Here is a 17423-nt window from a genome sequence, read left to right as displayed (position 1 = left end):
TCGGCAGAGGGAGATATAATGTCCTGAGCCAGTCCCGTGTAGCCCATCATGCAGCAGGTTAGCCCAGGCTCAGCTACCTGCTGATGGCCTCAGGGGTCCTAAGAGCAGCAAGAGAGGGCAGGCCCCAGTGTGCAGGCACGTTTAAAGTCCCTGCTTGGTTTATGTTTATTTTTGTCCTGTTGACCAAAGCAAGTTATGTCGCGAAGCCCAGGGTCTTTGGAAGCAAACTGACTAAGAGCGTGGACACAGAAAGGGGGTTTATTGTGCTCATTTTAACAAGTAATCTACCTCAGGCAGAGTACAAGCCTTAATGAGTACTGTACAAATTCATTTTGATTCTTCCTTGTTAGGTTTTCTTTCCTTAGCAGTATATTTTATCATTTTTGATTCGAATATCTGTAGAGTATTTCAGTTATAATAGGGCATAATTTTTAGTCCACTGAACATTTTTAGTTTTATTTAGGTCATAGAGTAGGTGTAAACATCAAACTTAATTTTCTGTAATTTATAAAAACCCTAAATCAAAAGCCTGACACTTACTTTCACTAATTATTTTGAGATAATTTTTTTCAAACTGTATTGCCTGTTTTAGCAAATGTCAAAATTGTTCAGTAGATATTTTTAAATATAGAAGAAACTCACCCCATATGACATTTGAATGTCCTGAGAGTTCTGTTATCTTTCTTTGTAGTTATTCATTCATTGTTGGATATCTGCTCTGTTATTTCCAGTATGGACCATGCATTTCATGCCAATACTTGGAAATTTATAATTAAGTAAGTTTCTGTTTTGTTTTGTTTTTACTTGTTGTAATCTATTTTCCTTATCCAAAGTCTTAATTATTTGTAAGTTTTCTTAGATTGCATTTAAAACATTTTGTATGGGTGTGTACAATATTTACTGACACTGCTCTCTTATAATCCAAATGTTGTACATGTAGCTCCCAAACTAAATCATACTTCTTTATCCTGCTCTCTCAAATTAAAAAAAAGTTCTACTCAGTTAGCTAGTACCTCTGAAATAATGGGCCATGGGTCTTAACCATTTGCCTACTGCTACTATTGTTTAACTGACTATCAAGTATCCTATTTCCAGGCTTAGATAAATTAATAATTATAATTAGAGCTGAATATAATCCCCTCATTATATACTTTTGAGTTGTTCAATTTTAATTCCATTTATAATTTTAACTAGAGCATTATGAAGGGGTGCTAGGGAGGGTGTCCATAGCGTTCATCAGATTCTTGGGGGTGGGAGGAGATATAGTTGAGATGTAAAAATGGTTAAGAACCTCTACTTTATACATATGCATAAAACATTAAAGGTAGTGTAATACTTTCAGGTCTTAGGTGTTTTTCTTGCACCACCAGGTCATTACGTTGCCAACAAGTAATAGTGCAGTGGTTCAAAGTGTCAACTCAGAGCCATACCGCATATGCTTGAATCCATTCTGAAATCACTTACCCCTCTGGAACTCTTAGGCAATTTGGTTAACTTCTCTGAGTCTTAGTTTGCTCATCTGAAAGTGGGAGTTATAACAATAGCACCTTCTTTGTGGGGTTATAGTGAGAATTGAGTTTATCAGTGTGAAATGCTTGCAACTCTGCAAGTCACATAGTGAGTGCTCAGTGGATTAGCCACACCATCACCATCGCCATCGCCATCGCCATCACCATCACCATCATCATCGAATATCTTCCAGTCTTGCCCCGCTCTGATCCATTTTCTATCGAGCATTCAGACTGATCTTCTAAAAATGTAAATCAGATCATGTCACTCTACTGCTTAAAATCCATCCCAGTTTACTAAAAGTAACAACCTAATCCTCTCTGGCTCCCGCCTTCTTCACCAGCCCATCTCCATTGCTCTATCCCTGCTCTCAGCTCCTCAAACATAATACACTCTCCTGTCCCAGAGCCTTTTCACAGCTTTTCCCTCTGCCTGGGATGCTTCTCTCGTGCACTCTACACCTTGCTAATTCCTGCTTATCTTTCAGTTCTCAGTTTAAGTGTTAGGTCTTCATGGTAGCATTCTTTTCATCCTCACCCTGAGAATCAGTTAGATTAAATCTCTCTATTGTAGCACCCTGGACTTTTCTATCTTGGCATTCATCACAGCTGTAATCAATTAACTATTCTTACATTATTTAATGTTCTCTTTTGTGCTAGACCAGAAATTCCAGGCAGGCAGGGCAGAGATTGTGTCTTTTCATTCACCCCTCTATCTCCAGGGCTTCACAGAGTGCCTGGCATATAGTAAGAGTTCAATTAATATTTTATAAGGAGAAAAAAAAAATTATCAACTTACTCAAACTAACATGACAGCTTCAGAGGTAACATCAACACATCTTAATTATGCCGTGTCTAATATATATGATGCATTTTGATTTTTTACATGTTCTTTCAAGTCATATTTTTATGGTCCTAAGTTACTTGATGTGTTACTTGTGGTGATTATATTCTTTTCTTTTTATTCATTTAGGCAGAGCCTTAAGCACCAGTCGGTTATAAAGAGTCAGCTGAAACACAAAGATATAATTACTAGCTTGTGCGAAGACATTCTTTTCTCCTTCCATTCTTGTTTGCAGTTAGCTGAGCAGATGACACAATCAGATGCGCAGGTAAAAATATGGTCTAACAACACTGTGAACTGTAGCTCTTTTTCTTTTGGCAGTTACTAAATCTCATTTAGATCTACGGATCAGTTTACCTAAAAGGGTTTTAATTTGTTTTGTTTTTGTTTTTAATCTGTGGGATTATTTACAGCCCATAATTACTTTTCACTCAGAGCATTGCATTAGACCCCTATCTGCTTTTGTCCCATCTATAGTCTATCTGTCCCTGCCTTTTTATATACTCACTGGTTGGTCAAGGCATTCTCCTCAGAATCTTTTCTACCCTTGGACAAAAATCTAATTCCTTAGTCCTGTATTTATTTAAGGTCGTCTTGATGATATAGCCACAGTCAACCTTTTCTTCACCAATCCATTACAACCTGTAGAGATGCAGTATACAGCTGTGTGTATACTTGGTGTATACTTACATTTATATTGATTTCCAAAAGTTATAGTGTTGAATTGGCATCCCTTTTATAAAACAGATTGTATTCTAAAAATCTGTAATATGCTTATTGGGAATTACAGTATATTTTCCTATAACAGTGTTTATACATAGTGCCTTCTGTTCTCAGACTAGCTCTTTAAAGTTTGTTTTACTCGTAATAGTCCTAAATTATAGGATTAATAGTACTCAGGACCTAACAGTTATAAGCAATAATTTCAGTGGGAAAATGAGTTAAATATTTCTCCGTAGAATAACAGTAACATCCCTTCCTGTTGTGGACCTGCAAACTGATACAGGGTATTCCTTTGTACCTGTGCTCTTCCCTGCCCAGCAGCTATGCAGGTGGACATGTAAGGATTCATCCAGTTCCTAAACACTGGTCACAACTCATGGGGCAGGGCTGATCTGGAAAGACAAACCTGAGAGGAGGGTGGAAGTTTGAAAAAGGGGTCCTGAAGTTGGTAAGAGGGAGTGAGGAGTAACTTTAGGAAGGGGCAAACCCTTTCCTTCTTGCTTCTCTTCTACTTCTCTTTATCTATCCTTCCCTTACATTCTTTCGTTCTTTTTTCCTTTTCTTTTGTGTCCTCACTTCCTTCCTATACCCTTTCTGATTCCCCTCACCTTCCCAAAAGGAGAAGGCATTTTGCTGGGTATCCTGTGTCAGTGGCAGGAAGGACGTTCCCCTATCCACCTTTATCCTATACATCTGTATCCTCAACCTCCACCTCCTCTTTTTCCAATTTCCATCTTGCTTATCTTGACACCACAGATCCCTCAGCTAGAGTTACTTGGAGAGTAAGATTAGACAGAGATTCCTGGACAGGAGTAAGTTGGGGAAAGCCCAAGCCACAGTATAGTCTATAATGGAAGAAGAAAGAGAAGTCCCGAGGGTACCTGACCAGGATGGCTATTTGTACATGAAGTATTGAATACATAAGTTCAGTGTATATAAACTGCGTGTATATGAAAATCAGAGAATTTAAATCGTAAACTTTCCTAACTGTCCAAGCAAATTTTCATGTTTTGCCTTACTTGTTTTTCTTTACTTACTTGGTACTGATAAACGATAGTAGCGCTACTTACTGTCCATTGCCTGAAATGGAGCTTTGAGAAGGTCTGTGTAGTTTCTCCATTCTTAACTCTAAATTTTGATTAACATCGCCCTCTGCTGTTCACTATTGATATTTATTGAAGAATCAAACTATTTCATTAAACTCTTCCAAGCAGTTTTTTCACCTTGTTTTTAAAAACATCAGAATAAAACCTCTAGATTTCATAGGTAATATGCTATTTATGGAAGCATGTAGATGTATCAGTCCCTAAATTAGGTTCCTGAGGCTGCTATAACAAATTACCACAAATCAGGTGGCAAATTTGTTCGCTTGCACTTCTAGAGGATAGAAGTCTAAAATATGTCAGCAGGGCCCTGTTCTCTTGAAGGCTCTAGGGGAGAGTCTGCTCCATGCTTTTCTTAGTTTCTGCTATCACTGGCATTCCTTGGCTTGCACCTGTATAACTTCAGTCTCTCCCTCCATCATCACGTGGTGTCCTCTCCCTGTCTCTTCTTATCATCTTCATAATAGGGACACCAGTCATGTTAGATTAAGGGCACATCCTACTCCAGTATGACCTCATCTGAACTAATTGCATCTACAATGTAAAGGTACTGGGGGTTAGGACTTCACCCTGTCTTTTTAGGGGACACAGTTCAACCCATGACAGCCCCTAAAATAGATATTTATTCTCTCTTAAGTCTTGAACATGGTTTCAAAATGAGACTGTTGTATTAGACTTTGTAACAAGCTTTTTAGCCACAAATCATTTAGTTTTTCTATAAAGATAGGGAAATTTATTTGTAACGCTCTTAGATATAAATTTAATTTGCACTGTAATTCCTACTTTTGTTCATATAATGCTTACTGAAAGTTATATTCAGAAAATAAACTCATATTTTTATATCTGTTGCCTACACTTAGATTCATTGCTCACTACATTCAGATTTTATCGGTATTTTTCTTGTTTTATTTAAAGAAAGGAAGACTGGATACTCAATATTTTGAAACATTAAAAATGGTTTTCCTTGTTTATATCCCCACCCCTTTTTTATTGGCATTGAGATGCAAACTTTCTGACTTAAACAGTTGAGTAAATCAAGGTGGGATAGTATTTGTGTTGTACACTTGCTTTTTGAAAATGTGAAAATCAGCTCTAGATTTAATTGGTATGCTATTTAGTAATGAAGTAAAACCAGAGTCTTCAACCAAATCTTATACAATTTCCTCTTGAATGAGAAAGAAAAATTTTAAGTAGGCAAACATGATAAGTTGTGTGTCAACATTTATTCATTTAATTCATTTACCAGCTATCTCCAGAGTCCTTACTGTGTGCCAGAAAATGTGCTGGGTACTAAGCCAGCCACATCTTTCTGCCGCCAATAACTTATAGTCTAGGTTGGGAGATAGTATAAGCAGGTAATTATAGACTAGTGTCATCTTTGGAGAATTGCGGGTTGGCCTATGTGAGTAAAGGTAGGAACCCAATCATGAAGTCAAGAACAGTTTCTTGTGATATGACATCTAAGCCGAATAAAATTTCTTATTGAGTATCTTATAAGTATCTTAGATTCATTTTTAATCTCTGTCCTTTTAAACTTCCATAGCAGTATATGAGAGAGTTCATATTCATAATTATCAAAGAGGTGAATTTTCATCTAACTTACTCTTGCTGAGGAAAATTGACTATTTCCAAATATTTTTATAAAAGATAAAAATGAAGGGTCATACTCAATTAGTGGATCATTCAATTCCATTTTGATTGGTTTAATTAAGGTTTTGATATATTTTTGGAAAGAGATTGAACATACACAGTTAATAAAGTTATTTCATTTGAAATTATTCTCCAAATTAAAGATAATAATAATAATAAAAAATAATAATGTATCTGTTTGACTTAATTTTAAGGTACTAATTTAAAGCTCTTTGGATTATAGTGTGTATTACACATTTGGATGACATAACAACCAATATTTATTAAGCTAAGTTGCCTAAGTGTCAGACACTATTTAAACCTCACAGTAACCTTAGTGTAAGCCACATTGCACCCTCATAGAGAGGCTTGGTAACTTTCCCACGATCATGCAGAGGTAGTGGTAAGGCCAGGATTTCAATCCAGGTAGGGTGACTCCACTGTCCTCTACATCCCCTGTATACACATAGATATCTTGGCATTACCCAGTGTTTTATCAACTTACAAATGCTCAGAAAACCCTCACACATTACACAAATACCTAACATGAACAGTGAAATCCTACTTTCATCTGCTACAGAGAACCACAGGTAAGATTTCGATTTATTTTGGGAGGATTAGGGAGGAAATATTAACACATAACACACATTTAAAAATAATAATAGGATGATATTATACGTATTGTTTTGCAGCATGATTTTTTTACTTAATCTGTCTTAGGGCTTTCTATATTCGTGAAGGTATATCTACCCAATTCCTTTTAATAGCTCTATGCTACTACATTTTATGAATATACCTTGAATTTTTTTTTTTTAATAATGAATCTATGTATTCATCATCCAATTTTATACCTTGAATTTATTTAACCATTCTCCAGTTGATGGATACTGGATTTATTTCCATTTTCATTATATAAGAAAGATTGCATTGCATACCTGTGCTGGTATTTCTATAGGATATATTTCCAAAAGTGGGATTGCTACCGGGTCAAGGAATTTATAACACTCTAGCTTTTAATAGTAATGCAAAGAGTGTATTATTTTATGCTCCCATAAATGTTAAAATTAAGTGCTTACTACTCCACTTCCTCAACTTTGGGATATTATCAGTCTTAGATCTTTGCTAATCAAATAGTCCTCTCCCCTCCCCCTTCAAAAGATATGTAATTAGGTTGTAATTTAGAGTTTTTCAATTTTATTTTATTGGAAATTTGTATTTTCTGTGAACTGCCTTCTCATGTCTTACCTGTTTTCTTTTATATCTCATTCTTTTATTTGTTTGTAAGACCTTTTTCTTTTGACCATCTACTGATCCCCATATAGCAAAAAACAATAAGGTATTAAAGTTTCTTTCACTTTCAGATCAATCAAAAATGATCACCTCTTTTGCTGTTATAGATTAAGATTTCAGTGATGTAGAGTTTAATTTTTTGACATATCTTTATCATTGTTGTGTGTTCGTATTGCTTCTAACAACTCAGAGAAGAATTAATTTTTATGGAAAATGTTTACACTCTGTTTATTAAGAGATCTTTTTAGAAAATATTGTCTCATTTACAAGTTTAGCTAATTTCATGTTCTTTTCCTATTTATTGTGCTTTCTTATTTCCTTTTTTTGGAACAGGATAATACTGACTGCAGATTATTTCAGAAAACACTCAAATTGTGTCGTTTCTTTGCCAACTCCCTTTTGCACTATACTAAGGTAAGGCTTATTTTTTTTAATAATGCGTGAATGTAAAATCAACAATACACTGTAAGTTATCCTGTTTTTATTATTCCTGCCAAAAACAATCTTTTGAAGTTATTTAGTCAAGAGTATATTTTGTAGGGTTTTTGGTTTGATATTGTTAATTGTTAAACATTGAGCATCTGTTATATCATTTAAGTTGCTACCATCATATTGTTACTAGATTTGTTTTTTTAAATTTTTTTTGAAGATTTATTTATTATTTTTGGCTGCATTGGGTCTTCATTGCTGCGTGTGGGCTTTCTCTAGTTGCGGCGAGCAGGGGCTACTCTTTGTTGCAGTGCGTGGGCTTCTCATTGCGGTGGCTTCTCTTGTTGCAGAGCACGGGCTCTAGGCACGTCGGCTTCAGCAGTTGCAGCACGCGGGCTCAGTAGTTACGTCACACAGGCCCTAGAGCGTGCGGGCTTCAGTAGTTGCGGCGCATGGGCTCAGTAGTTGTGACGCGTGGGCTCTAGGGTGCACAGGCTTCAGTAGTTGTGGCACGCGGGCTCAGTAGTTGTAGCTCATGGGCTCAGTAGTTGTGGCTTTTGGGCTGTAGAGCACAGGCTCAGTAGTTGTGGCACACGGGCTTAGTTGCTCTGCGGCATGTGGGATCTTTCTGGACCAGAGCTTGAACCTGTGTCCCCTGCATTGGCAGACAGATTCTTAACCACTGCGCCACCAGGGAAGTCCATATTGTTACTAGTTTTATTCAGTTTTCTGAAAAACTTATTTCTGTAAGCATAAACAAAATTATTTCTATAAGCACAGATCAGTTTTCGGAAGGTAATTCAATCTGCCTTTAAATACTGTTTATAAATTATTTCTACCATATTTCTAAATTAGGTTGTTAAAGTTTAAATGTTCAAACTGTGTGATAATTTTAAGAAGACCTGTCTATTTGGAGTCATCAGGATAGCATAGTGATTGTTGAAGATATATGAATAGAATAGATAAGCTGTCTAGGCAGATTATTTGGAAAAAAGAGGAGAGAATACTTATAGCAGCCAGTGAAAGAAATACCAATAGTAATAAATATTTGTAACTAAAAGAAAAAACAAAACTATTGTCCATGTTGAATTTGTTTTTGACCTTGTCTTCCTCCTTTCTGAGGAAAAGATAAGGATCTCTGATGACTGTTTATTAGTCAGAACTCCATGGCAGGCTCACTGACTACTGGCACATTGCCGTCCTTATTGGTGTGCTGTCCGAGTTCATCCTTCGGGGCCACTACCACTTACCGTAGTTGGCTGCTCTAACACCGGGTTCCCTACAGCTCTCAGGGTGTGTATTTCAGTGGCAGAGGTACAGGGTGGGAGGGTCCTGGCGCCAGTGGCACTTGTTGAGCAGTTACCCATCTGATATTTGCCGGAGTTGTTAGGAGGCAAAATTGTGCCTAATTATACCATTTTTAAACCAATTCTTTTCTTTCAGGGGAATTTAAATTTTTTAAATAATTAACTATCAGCTTGTTTTCTATATCATATAATACAGTTAAAACTATTTCTTTGACATTCTAAGAGATAGCATAACCATAATGGATAGAGCAGTCACAACTGTACTTGAATCCCAGCCCTACTGGTTTTAAGTTATGTGGCTCAGGTTGCTTGATACCTTAGCTTCAGCTTTCTAGTCTATAAAATGGGGACAGTAATATGTCATAATATCTTTGAGAGGACTAAAATAATGTACGTAAAGTCACTACATGTCTACTGAGCACTTGGAGATATTCAGTAAATGATAGCTCCTAATTGTGGTTGTGTTGATAGTTTTAACAGTAAAGAATTTGAGGTGCTTTTAGCCTCATCCCCTTTTTTCTTCTCATGCAAGAAAATTTTTTTCCCTATGTAGCACATCTGGGATTTTATTTTATTTTGCATGCCTTTGATGAGATGATCTATTTTAACAAAGCACATTGTGTATAAAGAGTGAATAGAGTTGCTTTATTTTTAGGAATTTCTTCCTTTCCTGTCTGATTCTTGCTGTACATTGCACCAGCTTTATCTTCAGGTACACAGGTAAGAAGACTGCTATATGACCATTAAAATGTAATAGAGCCATTTGAGCCATGCAAACATTAATGTATATCATTTAAAAATAAAATATCACAGTAATTTTTTCTTAATGTTTTAGTGAATTTTTATCTGCTTGCTTAAAATTAATGGAGACGGAAGCTTTTAAGGAATAGGTTCCGTATGAGTTTTACTTATCTTTATATTCTTAACTAGTACTTTATACCCAAGTGATGAATATTGGTATGATGATAAATACCGAAGGAAAAAAAAAGGAGGTTATATATACGTGCATACATTTTGTATCAGCATACCGTTTTTTATCTTTCTTAATTTTTATTTTACTTCTGTGAGATTTAATTCAAGTAGTAGTTGACTCCATCTCAGAAAAAAAGTGAGTTACAGAAAGGGTGTCATAATTTAGATGAGGGCTAAATGACATCTAAAATTGATAGTAACCTCAGAAGAGCCCTTGATTTGACACTGAAAGACTCTGTCAGCTCATTCATCAGCAACCCTCTTATACTTCCTTAATCCATTTAGTCTCCCAGACAGCTTTTCATACCTCTCCCTCTTCAAACATCCTAAATCTCCAGCACCACCTCCCCATTTCTCATTGTCAATTAATGTCCTCACTGTGTGTGTCACTGAGAAAAGTGGAAGCAATTGAAAGAGAGCTTCCATATTCTCCTTCTGACACAACAACTATTCTATCTGTATCTAGGCCCATATATTTCCTTGTCCCATGAGTGAGCTGTCTGTGTGCCTATCTAAGGCCAGCGTCTATTTATTCATTGGATTTCACCCTGTCTTACATGCTCAGAGACCTTGCTTTAGCAGGTGTTCCTTTTCCCTCTTGCATCATCAATCTTCCCTGCTTTCTTAGTCATTCTCATGAGTATACCAACATGCTGTTATTTTTCCCATCTTAAGAACAATATAAAACAAAATCTCTCGACTCTACGTCCTCCTCCAAATAAACACCTTCCCATTTTTCTGCATGTGTTTAGAAAGAGTTGTCTTTACCACTGTCTCTACTTTCTTTTTTGAAGCTACTCCCGTCAGGCTTTCTATTCCACTATTTCACCAAAACAGCTCTTGTCAAGATCATCAGTGACTCCATGTTGCTACCTCTAGTGGGCAGTTTTAGGCTTCAGCTTATGTAACCTGTCAGCAGCACTTAACCCTTTCATTTGGACTCTTTCTTCTGTTGACTTCCAAGACACCTCTCCTTCCTCAGCGGGTTCCTCCTCATCTCTCCAGCTGCTTTAAGTTGGGTGTGCCCCAGCACTCCGTCTTCAGGCCTCTCCTCTCCTCTATGGTCATTTAGTCTCAAGACTTTAAATTTATGTCTCTCCCCTTTAATGTCTAACTGCCAATCAGGACATCTGTACTTAAATTGACGCAAACCAAACTCCTGATTCCAGCCCATTTCATCTATCCCCCACTCCCCCACCCCCCAGAATCTGCTCCTCTTATAGCGTCCTCATTTCAGTTTAAGTGGTAATTTGGTTCTTCAAATTGATCAGGCCAAAAACCTTCCTGTCATCTTTGATGTTTGTCTTGCTCTCATACCCCTCATCTAGTCCATTAGCAAATTCTGTCAGTATCACCTTCAGTATAAGTATGTATATGCAGTGTATATAAACAGAATCCAGCCACTTCTCACCACCTAAACGGCTACCATTCAGTCTCATCCACTATTATTTTCTTGCCTGCATTTTTGCAAAACAACCTCTTATCTGCTGTCTCTGTTTCCACCCTTGCCTTGCTCTGGTCTGTTCTCCATACAGTAGCCGAAGTGAGTGATAAAACATAAATTAGATCATGTGACTTCTCTGCACAAACTCTCAAATGACCCATATTCAAACAGAATTCAATAGAATTTCAAGTAGAAATTCAATGGAATTTCCTGTCCACCTTAGCAATTATTAACATCTACTGTATTGTGTATTTACTTACTCACTTACTTGTTAACTTCTCCCCTTCATTAGAGTATACACTCGGTAAAGGCAGTAACTTTGTATATTCTGTTTACTACTATATCACACTCCTAGAAAGGTACATGGCATATACATAGGCACTTTATAAACATTTGTCAAATAAATTAATTTAAAAATGTATCATTTGATTGAAAAACACATACTTGCTTTGATGTTAAGTAGCTGTAGTTCAAATCTATGGAGTTTCCTTACTTTTGTTGTATTTTATATGTCTTTCACCTTATAATTTCACTTATAATTTAGTCCTCACAACTCTGAATCAGTGTTACAAGTGAAGAAAGTGAGGCTCAGGGAGGTCGAATGAATGAACCAAAGTCACATAACTAGTAATTGACAGACTGGTGCTTCTTCCATCACACTACAAAGGCCTCAAGTGTTAAGTGCTTCCTTTTAAATGCTGTCATCCCCTGCTAGACAGGGTTTTCTCATGTACTATCAAATTTGCCACAGTTAAAATAACATGGCAAAAAATACTGAATACATATCTTATTTCACATAGGTTTTGATCGAAGTTTAGTTTAAACCTCAGTTACTGAGACATTTTCCATGAAATTCTTTGCATCTCCCTTCAGTGTTAGTATACAGTTTGTTCTTATAAAGCTCTTGCTTCTGAGAAACTGAGCATTAAATTCATAGTACATTCAGCATTTTACCTATTTTAAAATAACTTTCAATGGAAGTAATTACCGCAGAATTTATCAGAAATATCTTTTTTACATATGTTTTTACTAGTTATTTGATTCATGTTTTTACAATATTTTTTAAGAATATCATTGTCAACAATGTATTAAAATGCATCAAAACCATACCAGCATTTTCTTTAAGATTATACACTTTTAATTTTATAGAATTATAGCCATGTTATTTAGTTCAGAGGTTCTTCATAGAATTATGGTATCAGTTCAGTACTTTGAATTTTGTTTTATAAAACACATGCTACTTAATTTTTAAATATATTTTCACTGCTGGAAGAACATCAGTACTTACCTCTACCTAAAATTTGAAGATAGTTATTAATGAATGAGTTTTTTCCCTCCCTTCCCAGTAAGTTTCCTCCAAGCCTGTATGCTGCTGGGATTTCTACAGCACAACAGGAGGAAATAGCAGGTGCTTTCCTGGTCACACTGGATCCACTTGTCACTCAGCTTCTCAAATTCCAACCTTTCGTGGAAGCGGTTTTGGACAGTAAATTAGGTAAATTTCAAAACAGATTTAGTGTTGAATCATCTCTTATTAATTATTACATGTTAGAGACAGGGTAATTTTCTCTTATACAGTTATCCTGTTTCTTTCTTTCTTTAATTTTTGGCTGCGTTGGGTCTTCATTGCTGTGCACAGGCTTTCTCTAGTCGCGTTGAGTGGGGTCTGCTCTTCATTGCAGTGTGCAGGTTTCTCCCGGGCTCTAGGATGCACGGGCTTCAGTAGTTGGGGCACACGGGCTCAGTAGTTGTGGCTCGTGAGCTCTAGAGCACAGGCTCAGTAGTTGTGGTGCACGGGCTTAGTTGCTCCACGGCATGTGGGATCTTCCCAGACCAGGGCTCGAACCCGTGTCCCCTGCATTGGCAGGAGGATTCTTAACCACTGCACCACCAGGGAAGTCCCAGTCATCCTTTTTTTAAGTTTTAAAAATTTTATTTAAAATTTCTTCTACTTTCTTTTCTTGGAACATATTTCTGCTTTTTAAAAATTATGCCTCTAATTTTTTTATGTATTACAATCAGATTTCTGCTGAAAGTATGTAGAGTATGTGTTTACCAATTTGTTGTAACTTAATTTTACCACCTTAAGAGCTGCCGTGTGAACTACAGTTTCCACAGTGTCTGCTGCTGGTTGTCATCATGGATGAGTTGCCCTCTCAGCCTGAGGACGTGCAGACCCTGTGGTGCACAGAGAGCCAGGTCTCAGAAGCTACAACCAGGTAGTAAACGTGTTGTTGATATCCAATCACATTACCATGGTTTAGAATGCCCTATTTGTTTGCAATGACCTTGAAATTAAGTTCTTTGTTATGTCACATATTCTAATTAATAGTTACTGTGTAGACCTCATGCATATTGCTACTTAATAAAAATATAAAATACATAAATCTGCGATAGGCACTGAAAATAATTTAATTTTGTCCACTCTTTTAGAAGGTATTGCCTAATAGTGTTATAAACATTGAGTGTAGCAGACTAGATGTAGTTAGTAACATTTAAAAATGAGCTCTGTTAAATAGAGTGCTTAGACACTATAAGTTATTTCCTGGGAAATTTCACTTGTATTCCTCTTCCTTGCCAACACCAGGCTCTAGTTTCTTACCTCCTGGGTTATTGCTGTGCCCTAGTTTTTTATCCTATCCTTTAGTGGCATCCTGTGTACCACTGCCAGTTAGTCTCCTTACACCCCAGCTCTGAGCTTCCTGTTCTCCTGCTCAGTAACTAAAGCGTAATATCTCAGCTCCCCAGCTTTGCATTTAAAACCCACCCATTCTGTTGTCATCATCTACTTTTGCTCCTTATCGTTTCACTCATTTTCTACACATATACCTTGCTTCTGTCAGACTGGTGATTCCTGTCTACCTTATACTCAGGCTTTGTCTTCTTTACCTGTTATAGTTTGCCTATTTTTAATTTGTTATTTAAATCCTCTATGAAGAATTCTTAAATCATTTAAATCTTAAAATAACCCCTCCCTATCTGAATGATAATACCTAGTTTCTATTTTATATATGCTACCTAGCTTAGCTATTTAAGTTCCTTGATGAATTTTGTCTTAGACTTTGTATAGTTCTGTATTATGATAAACACTTGGTAAATGATAAAAGATATATATGAAAATTCTTCTCCTTTAAGGGATTTCTCTATATTTTATTTTTACGGATACATATTCACACATATTGGAAACTGTTGTTGATATATACATCTTGAAACATTTGGCTTTGCTAAGATAAACCTCCATATGTCATATTATTACACCTGCTAATTGTTAAATGTTAATAATCTTGGGTTCAATGTTCTCAATTTCCCTGCAGGGTGTCTCTACTCAAAGCCATTTTCTCCAGTTTTGAGCAGTGTTCTGGTGAACTGTCTCTACCTGTTCATTTACAGGAAGTAAAGAGTAAAGGGCAAACTGAGGTTGCTGTCACCTTATATCAGCACGTTTGTGTTCATCTGTGTACATTTATTGCTTCCCTTCATCCCTCACTGTTCCCTGAACTGGTAAGTTTGTTACTTGCTGGGCTAAGCTGAGATTACACTTTTGCTTTCTTTTCATTGAAATTGTGATTCAGATATAGAAGAAAGTGTGGGGTAGTAAATGTGTATTTATTTTTGAATGTCATTCCCTCAGCTTGCACATTTTACCCTTTAATTCAGTTGGCTCCTAGGAAATGGTAATCCTAGGGTCCTATAGTATTCAGATGTAATATTTAGCTAAAATATTTGAGGAAACATTTTGGGTGGGAAGGTACGGAAAGACAGTGTGAGAAGAGGAAAAATGGGTAGGATTTCACCTAATTCAGTTTCATAAAAAGAAAAGGAGAAGTAAATAGTATGTAGTACCAAGTCTCCTATAGATAGATCCTAGGCTTAATGTGGATTTTTTTTTTTAGTGTAATTGGATTAGAAAAGATGTTGATAAAATTTTAGGGAAAACATTCTTAGAATTTACTTAAGGATCAGTATCATTTAAGATATTATGCAATGGATAATATTCAGCACATATTAAATATCGTATTTGAATGGTTTATGGCAGAAACAAAAGTATAGGCGTGTGTATTGTATATATTGTTTTAAAAATTTCAGCCTACATAGAGAATTTCTCTGGAGTCTTGTGATTGAGTTACCACATTGAAAACCACTTTTGAATCTCTGTAGCCCAGCACAATGCTTAACATTGTAGTAGGTGCTCAATAAATGTTGAGGGAATGGCAACATAGGTTCTTTCAGATACTAGAAAGTAGAGCTTTCCTACTGAGGATCTGTTGTTTTTTTGGATTGTGATAGTATTTTGTTGTTTTATTTTGAGAAATGTAATATTAATGATAATTTATCATAGCTTTTTGTTTTTCATTAGGACACTGCTCTGTTGAATGCTGTGCTTAGTGCTAATATGATCACCTCTTTGCTAGCTATGGACGCATGGTGCTTCCTTGCTCGGTACAACATACTTACTTTTTTTGGGGTTTGGATTGATTTATAGTAGTGATTGACAGTAAATGACTTTATACTTGTAAGTTTATAGAAAAATTCTGTCTTGATAATCCTTTAACAGCCCCCCAAAATGGTTTGATTTCATATCATAGCACTAAATTAGAGACTGAATTCCCTCTTTCCTTTCTTTGGTTCAAGTCAATAGAACCTATTGCTTAGGTAGTTTTGTATATTATGATATTCCTTGGCCATGGAATAACTGCAGTTTAGAATATTTAGTGCTTTATGGAAGTCATCTCCTTGCTTTTCTGAATAATTGTATAAATAATTGTATGAAGATTGCTTTCTCTTTAAATCACAGATATGGGACTGCTGAACTCTGTGCCCACCATGTCACCATAGTGGCTCATCTGGTGAGTAGAATTATAAGGCCTAAAACACCCACTTTCCTTGCACTTCCTTTGGGGATATGATATCTTAAAGTGAATATCAAAAGGAGAAATAGCATGGTAGCTAAATTGTTTTGACAGTTTCTTTGCTCTTCATTAATGCTGATGCTTTGAGAAAGATATACTAGAAAGAGTGTAACACTGGGGAAATTGTCTCATATTTTCAAAATTTTATGGAGTTTCATTGATTGTTCTGGGAAAGAAAGACTAGGTTGATTGAGGATAAATTTAAAATTGAATGTAAAGTAGAAAATAGGAGTTAGCTTTAATGTTGATGACCAAGAGTTCTTCTTACTGTTTCCTCCCCCCTTTCTCTCTCTCTCTCTCTCTCCCCACCCCGCAACCCCCCTCTCTGAAATGACTTAGACAATCTGACTCTTGATTTTGTTGTATCTCTTTCTGAGAGGGACTAAATGTGATAGTGATCGATGCCTTTTGGGAAAAGAAGTAATGCTTTGTGCAGAAGTAAAAACACAGACGTAGAGAACAAACTTATGGATACCAAGGGGGCGGGAAGGTGGGGTGGTGGGATGAACTGGGAGATGGGGATTGACATACATACACTTGATACTATGTTTAAAATAGATAACTAATGAGAACCTACTGTATAGCACAGGGAACCCTACTCAGTGCTTTGCGGTGACCTAAATGGGAAGGAAATCCAAAAAAGACAGGATATACGTATACGTATAGCTGAGTCACTTTGCTGTACAGTAGAAACTAACCCAACAATGTAAAGCAACTATACTCCAATAAAAATTTTTTAAAAAAAAGAAGTAATGCTTTGTGAATGGATACAAAGAGAAAATTATTTAATGACAACTTATGTTAATCTTTTCAATGTTGGTCTTTTTTTGCTTTTAAATTCCAAGATGTTTATGTTCCGTATAAGATGGTCATGACCTGATCTTATGTGGGTCCATGTGTCTTTCGTCTTTTAGTAGAGTCATTGTGTCATATATTTCTTGGTTTACCTTATAAGGATATTGTAGACTAAATCCAGTGAGGTGTATGATAACCAGACAGCCTGACATCTTTATCTCCATGGCTAATGGTCTGGAGCGCTTACCTACTTTACTAAATCCTCAACACGTCTTGCACAAAACAAAGAGTGATTTTTATGTTATGTGTATTATATCTACTTTAAATAAAAGCTCTCCTAGTACATTATGATAGGAATTTATAAAATCTTTTAATGAAGCCTCCATCTTATAGAGATTTACCTCTGCACTTTTGTGCTTAGATCTAAAAAATTCCATGAATTATCTTTGAGCAGGGGAATTAACATACC

At 36.2% G+C, this 17423-nt stretch overlaps 1 protein-coding gene across 5 annotated transcripts in view; it reads left to right on the top strand.

Annotated features, from left to right (window-relative positions):
* FIRRM (FIGNL1 interacting regulator of recombination and mitosis) overlaps window positions 1-17423 on the top strand; it is a gene marked incomplete at its 5' end in the record, with an annotated part of 325889 nt that overhangs the window by 293219 nt on the left and 15247 nt on the right. For all 5 annotated transcript variants that reach the window (XM_082437530.1, XM_082437531.1, XM_082437532.1 and 2 more), the window contains 9 exons: window positions 692-776; window positions 2482-2620; window positions 7431-7511; window positions 9489-9553; window positions 12596-12744; window positions 13339-13468; window positions 14564-14750; window positions 15607-15689; window positions 16045-16096. In XM_082437530.1, coding sequence (XP_082293656.1) covers window positions 692-776; window positions 2482-2620; window positions 7431-7511; window positions 9489-9553; window positions 12596-12744; window positions 13339-13468; window positions 14564-14750; window positions 15607-15689; window positions 16045-16096 — 971 coding nt within the window. The remainder of the gene's footprint in view (window positions 1-691; window positions 777-2481; window positions 2621-7430; window positions 7512-9488; window positions 9554-12595; window positions 12745-13338; window positions 13469-14563; window positions 14751-15606; window positions 15690-16044; window positions 16097-17423) is intronic.

Source organism: Balaenoptera physalus, assembly GCF_965194825.1.
Source record: "Balaenoptera physalus genome assembly, chromosome: 1".
In the NCBI taxonomy this organism is placed as follows: domain Eukaryota; kingdom Metazoa; phylum Chordata; class Mammalia; order Artiodactyla; family Balaenopteridae; genus Balaenoptera; species Balaenoptera physalus.
Note: the sequence above shows the minus strand (reverse complement) of the source record. Positions and strands in the feature narration are given on the sequence as shown.